The sequence below is a fragment of the Mirounga angustirostris genome, unplaced genomic scaffold, assembly GCF_029215605.1.
Source record: "Mirounga angustirostris isolate CCGP_5_RB_7025 unplaced genomic scaffold, mMirAng1.0.hap1 SCAF_5, whole genome shotgun sequence".
NCBI classification, from domain to species: Eukaryota; Metazoa; Chordata; class Mammalia; order Carnivora; family Phocidae; genus Mirounga; species Mirounga angustirostris.
In genome coordinates this window covers 478,856-484,855 of record NW_026991713.1, presented here as the reverse complement: position 1 = coordinate 484,855, position 6,000 = coordinate 478,856, and the positions used below count along the sequence as shown (strand labels likewise).

Below are 6,000 nucleotides of genomic sequence, written 5' to 3'. Positions count from 1 at the left end.
CCAGATCCACCCACTCCCAGCCACCTCCGTCCCCGTCCCTGTCCCCGTCTGGAGCCAATCTGTTCGGGGATCACTGTCAGCCCCTCTCCACACTCCAGACCTCCTCGCCCAGCCCTCAGGCAGGGAGGGCATGGACCCCGCTGCACATTCCCTTGCCCCCACGGCAGCCCTGGCGGCCCAGAGGAACCACCTGCCCACCTGAGCTAGTGTCCAGAGGAAGATCTCAAGCAGGACAGGCCTGGCAACGGGGGCAGGCAAGCACGGACAGCCAGTCTGCGGCCGCCCCAGGAGGAACCCAGCCAACCAGCAGAGTGAAAAAGACAGCTCTATTTGATTTACAATTAACAAGATTTACAAAAGGGGGTGGGGGTGAGGGTGGTCCTGGCGGAGCTGCTCGAACCCCAGACCTGGGCAGGGCCTCCAGGACAGCCTGTCTGACAGGCGGAAACCTGGACCCCCGTCTGCTGGGGCCCCTCTGGCCACCTGGGCCTCGACGTCTGACGTCCAGCTTGACCTTGGAGGTCGGGCCCATGGTGCGGAGTCCACCCGGAGTGCCAGCGCCCCACAGGGCAGGCCAGGTGAGGTCAGGAAGGCATCGTACCGCTTTACTCCTCCCGTCCCGGCGGGGCAGACAGACACAGTCTGGGCACTAGGCCCTGGGGGCTGCAGGCACTCACACCCCACCCGAACAGGCCAAACCCAGGGATCTCAGGCAGCTGCTGGTGCTCAGGGAGGGGAGCTGAGGCCCCACGGCCCCCAGCGACCCAGCGCAGCGCCAGGGGCGTAAGGCACATTTGCGAATCGCTCGGGAGGTGTGACGGACACCTGATGCTGGTTCTGCAGGAGGGGGCTGGTGCTGGTATTGCTCAGGAGAAAGATGCCACAGACACCAGACACCGAGGAGAGGGCTCCCACGGGCACCCACACGTGGACGCCCGGGGGTTCTTCCTCTGCTGGTGAAAGGTAAGGGCCTCACCACTTGGCCTCGTGTTCCAAGGGCCGCCCAATGCCTGACACGGGGCATCACGCACCTGTGCCCAGAGACAGTGGTGGCAGAGGTCAGAGGTTAGAGGTCTGTGACTTTGTTCTCAAGTGCAGCCGCGATCTGCTGGAGGCGGAAGGCCAGCTGCATCTTCTGGGCGGCGGGATCCTCCTCCAGGGCGTTGATGATCTGAGGGTGGGCCACGTCAGACCGCAGGCCAGGGAAGGGGACCACCCGAGGGCTGCCTCCCCCAGAGCACACGCCATACCTCGTCATAGTACTTCTGCGTGTACTGGTAGAGCTGGTGCAGGGCCACAAGGGTGTTGAGGGAGTCTGTGTGTGCCTGGGGGCGTGGGGAGGGGAACGAGAGTGAGACCCAGGGCGGAGGAGCAGGCCAAGGGTCCCAGGCATGTCAGAGGGATGTGGGATGGCCACAGACATACACCCCGTCCACACAGACACACTGCTCACAAACCCCTCTCCCCAGGGCATAGCGGTCACACACACGGGACAGCCCATCTGGGGTTGGGCACCCCCCAGAGAACAGTCTCCAGCCCCACTCAGCAGGGGACTTTGGGGGAAGGGCGGGGGTGCTTCGTGTGGGTAGGGTCAGTTGGTTCATCCCCTGCATCTCCTCTTACCCGGGAAATCTCTGCCAAGTGTGTGTTCATGTCCTGATCGCTGACCTGCACCATCTGCCTGATCCCCTTGTAATAACTGCAGGAGCGTGGGGGTACGGTTAGGGAAGGGGTGGGGCAGTGGGTCCCGGAGGCTGGACCTGAAGCTGCCCAGCAGAGCCCCCTCCCAGTCACAGGCCTGAACCACCCCCAGGGGCCCACTGGGTGGGGTCAAGGGTGGGTGCCCAGGGTCTGGCTGGGGGGAGGGGAGCACTCACTCCTCTACCATCTTCTTGTAGGTGGAGATCTCCTTGGCGTAGAGCAGCTTGTTGCTGGGGGAGTCCTGTGGGGGACAGAGCCAGGCGCCCAGCCACTCAGCACACCCACACAACAGACAAAAGGTGTGTGGGGGACAGAGGCCCAACCGGGGAGCCACCCTTGCCTAGCACAGACAGGAGGGGGGCTTCCAATTCTGTGGGTTCCCACGAGTGAAGGTGGGGGGTGCCAGGCTCTGCCCCCGGCCCTCTACCTCCCACCTGCCTTTCTCCTGAACCCACACCCCAGACTGACCTCTCCTCACCTCCTCACCCCCATCACAGCCACGGCTTCCCCAGGCCACCCCCACACACCCATGGATACTACCCCACCCAGTCCCTCCACGCCTCCTGAGCAACCGCCCACACCCCCCCACCCCGCCAGAGCGGCCTGCAGGGTCCACTCACGCGGCTCAGCTTGTGCTCTGTGCGTGTACAAGCGTCCATGAAGGTCTGGGCGATGACTGACAGGGAGGCGTCCACCACCTCGTGAACGTGGACGTCGAAGATGAAATGAGGGTTCTTGAGGATGTTCACCCAGAACCGGAGTGGTAAACTGAGGCAGAGCGACAGGGAGTGAGGGGCCGCTGAGACCCTGGGACAGAGTGGGCTGCAGGACGGAGGAGCTCCCACCTGTTGGTCTTCCAGATGTGGATGGTGTCCTCATCCTTAATGTCATGCTTCTCCGCCTGCTCATCCAGGAAGTCGAAGAAGTACTTAACCGCGGGCGGCACCGCATGCCCGGGCGCCAGGACGCTCTGGAAGAAGTTGTCCACAAACTGCTGCAGCGTGCCCTGCAGGAGTGTAGGGGAAGGGCTCAGCTGAGCCCGGCGGGCATTGGCCCGGCAGCAAGCGCCCATGTGCACTGCGGCCCACCTTGACGGAGAGCAGGCGGGTCAAGTAGATCTCCGTGATGGCCTTGGTGCGTTCCTTCTCCTTCACGCTGCCCCGCTTGGACCTGCCCTCATCCACCTCATCCGTCGGCCGCACCAGGTGCCACACACGGTTCTCCTCCTCTAGGAGAGCATGGCCTGCAGGGGGGCGGGGGGGAGCTGAAGGACAAGGGCATGGCCTGCAGGGGGGCGGGGGGGGCGCTGAAGGACGAGGGCATGGCCTGCAGGGGGGGCAGTGATGGGGCGCTGAAGGACGAGGGCATGGCCTGCAGGGGGGCGGTGGGGTGCTGAAGGACGTCGGCATGGCCTGCAGGGGGGCGGTGGGGTGCTGAAGGACGAGGGCATGGCCTGCAGGGGGGGCAGCGGTGGGGCGCTGAAGGACGAGGGCATGGCCTGCAGGGGGGCGGTGGGGCACTGAAGGACGAGGGCATGGCCTGCAGGGGGGCGGGGGGGCGCTGAAGGACGACGGCATGGCCTGCAGGGGGGCGGGGGGGGGCGCTGAAGGACGAGGGCATGGCCTGCAGGGGGGCGGTGGGGCGCTGAAGGATGAGGGCATGGCCTGCAGGGCGGGCATCGGGGGGGCGCTGAAGGACGAGGGCATGGCCTGCAGGGGGGGCAGCGGGGGGGCGCTGAAGGACAAGGGCTGGAGCTCAGCAGCCCCCACCCCGCCATGGTGGCACAGGGTGGCTGGCCCCTGGTCCACGCAGACCTCCAGAGCCCACAAGGGCCGAGGCAAAGGCGGGGGGACTCACGCTCCCCAGGCAGGTCCGGCTGGCTGTCCTCTGGCTGTTGGGAGACTCCCACCGTGGACAGGATGAGAGTGGCTCCATCCCGGACCTGGCGCACGCAATCGTGAGGGTGGGCCTCGCCCCCACTCAAGGCGGGCAGCCCGGCCCTCCCCATGCCCCAGCACCAGCACTCACGTTGTAGTGCATCAGGGTGTTGATGCGTTTCCACCGGCCCTCCCGCTGAGAGGTCAGGTCCAGGTCTGACAGGATCTGGGCTGTGGATCCAGGACGCCACTCTGGAAGGACACGGCACGACACCTGGAGCCCAGCCGCACGGCACCCAGCTCCCTCCAGCTGTCCCTGCACCCCACCTGCCCAACCAGGGTCCGAGGGCAGGACCCCCCGCCAGGGGACCCAGGGGCCTTGCTCACCAAGCACCACACTGTCAGCCTTAGGCCATCGGGAGCATGGCTGTATGCGGTACACCTGGTCAATGATCTTTTCCTTGACCTGGGAGATGGTGTCACAGTTGAGCACCTTGACTGGGATGGCGTCGGTCCCTTCATCCTGGACGATCACGCTCACCGTCTGCCAGAGGACACGGGGTGAAGAGCCAGTGTGGGGGCCCTAGCTCTCACTGCCTGCCAAGGTGGGAGCAGCCTCGGGGCCCTCATGGCCACACCCTCAGGTGGAGGAGCGGGGGTGGCTCTGAGCCCTGAGAACACCTGGGGCGGCCTGGCCTGGCCCTGTCCCAAGCCCTGGCTCAACAGGACAGAGAACAGAGTAGCTCAGGGAGCGCCGACTCCTGGGCATCACGTGCCCCACGCTGTCTCCCACCTGTGCACACAAGCTCACCACCAGGCACACCTGGATGCCCAGGCCCCACACACGCCTGCAGCAGACCCAGGTGCCCAGGACACACAGAGCCTCTCTCTAGAGACCCCCTCAGGCGACTCACAACGCCTGCCTGAACCCAGCTGGGCCCATGTGAGTCCACGAACAGCACCCAGCTTCTGGGACTGAGGCTGGCCCAGAACTTGGCAACACCGAGAGGAGTCTCTCAGACCCACGCCAGCCCCTCCCTCGGCGCCGGGCTCACCAGGGGCGCATACTCCACGTCATCCCCCAGCAGCCCCGTATCATTGAGGGTGTATTTGGCCTTCTTCTGCACAGCGTCTACTGGCCCCTTCTCCACCTGATGCTTGATGGCCTTGAAAAGCTTGTACAGAGGCTCGCCGGCACTGTCCTGGAGCAACAGAGGGCACTTCAGCCGTGGTGGAACTGACCGTGCCGGACCCACCTGGCGATGCTACACAGGCATGTGGGCGTGTGGGGGAGGGCGGGGAGAGCACCACCTCACTCCTGCCCCAACCCTGGCCGGCCACCTGGAACCCACCTTGAGGTACTGATACAGGCAGATGGACATCCAGTTGGACAGCATCCTTTCTACCACCGTCTCAGACCTGCAGAGGCAAAGAGGTGTTTGCCAAGGGATCCCTCAGTGCCCTGGGGCCCAGCTGGCTCCTCCAGGCACCCACAGGACGCCTGCCCAGGCCCTGGGTCCCCATCCGAATGCATACACACAGCCTGGAGTGACCACGTGCTGGACTCATCATCTTGCACCCCATCGTACCAAGAGCTGATGCCAAGGGGACCAGCAGAGACTGCTGTGCCCTGCCGTGCCTCCTCCCCGCCTCCATCTCTTGGCAGCCCAGGTGCTGGGATCAGCCCCGTCCCACCCCCACCTCCATCCACACAGCCTGCCCACACACCTGCGCAGCATCAGCTTGGGGTTCTTGGCCACCACGTACTGCTCCATGAGCTCCAGAAAGAGCGTGCGCATGATGTCTGTGTAATACTCCAGTTTCCCATGCAGCGCCACGGTCAGCAGGGATGCGAAGTAGACCTTGGCGCGGGCGGAGAACTCACGCTGGCTCTCCAGGGTGTGGATGAACTGCGAGGGCCCCCAGCCGAAGACCATGTGAGCACCCTGGCCCAGTGTCCCTTCCGCGGCCGGAGGCTCTACTTGCCCCTCCCCAACCCGCGCACAGACCCGGCCCCACTCACAGTGACCAGGAAGGACTTGCTGTTGAGCAGGTTGGAGAACTGGTACAGAGCCTGCTCCACCACAGGCCGCCGCGACTCCGGGATGTCCAGCCTGCCCGTGATCATCACATCCTTGTCGCCGTCCTTGGAGGGCAGGAAGAAGACGCGGTCGGTGTAGGTCTTGTAGTCCAGCACGGGGATGCCTGCCTCGTGCACATCGTTGGTCTGGTCCTCCATCTCGATCATCAGGTCTGGGGGGAGGTCAGGGTGAGGCGTCCCAGCCGCCAACCGCCGGCCACCCCGCCCACCTCTGCCTCTCCGGATGCAGCCTCTTTCAAGGTCGTCCTCCCCTGCGTTCCAGTCCCCAAGACGTGCCCTTGGGGACCCCGGGGTCTGGGCAGCCCGAAGATCCTGCCTGCC

General features: G+C 65.2%; 1 protein-coding gene across 6 annotated transcripts in view; it reads right to left on the bottom strand.

Moving 5' to 3' along the window:
• Positions 1–312: 312 nt before the first annotated feature.
• PLXNB2 (plexin B2) overlaps positions 313–6,000 on the bottom strand; it is a 30,166-nt gene continuing 24,478 nt past the window's right edge. For 4 of the 6 annotated variants that reach the window (XM_045872279.3, XM_045872278.3, XM_045872276.3 and 1 more), the window contains 13 exons: positions 5,602–5,831; positions 5,307–5,488; positions 4,931–4,997; positions 4,634–4,780; positions 3,730–4,122; positions 3,559–3,643; positions 2,790–2,944; positions 2,547–2,707; positions 2,322–2,469; positions 1,878–1,942; positions 1,624–1,699; positions 1,251–1,325; positions 313–1,171 (listed from right to left, as the gene is read on the bottom strand). In XM_045872279.3, coding sequence (XP_045728235.1) covers positions 1,067–1,171; positions 1,251–1,325; positions 1,624–1,699; positions 1,878–1,942; positions 2,322–2,469; positions 2,547–2,707; positions 2,790–2,944; positions 3,559–3,643; positions 3,730–4,122; positions 4,634–4,780; positions 4,931–4,997; positions 5,307–5,488; positions 5,602–5,831 — 1,889 coding nt within the window. In that variant the 3' untranslated portion in view covers positions 313–1,066. The remainder of the gene's footprint in view (positions 1,172–1,250; positions 1,326–1,623; positions 1,700–1,877; positions 1,943–2,321; positions 2,470–2,546; positions 2,708–2,789; positions 2,945–3,558; positions 3,644–3,729; positions 4,123–4,633; positions 4,781–4,930; positions 4,998–5,306; positions 5,489–5,601; positions 5,832–6,000) is intronic. The other 2 variants (XM_064590417.1, XM_064590416.1) reach the window with 2 other exon arrangements.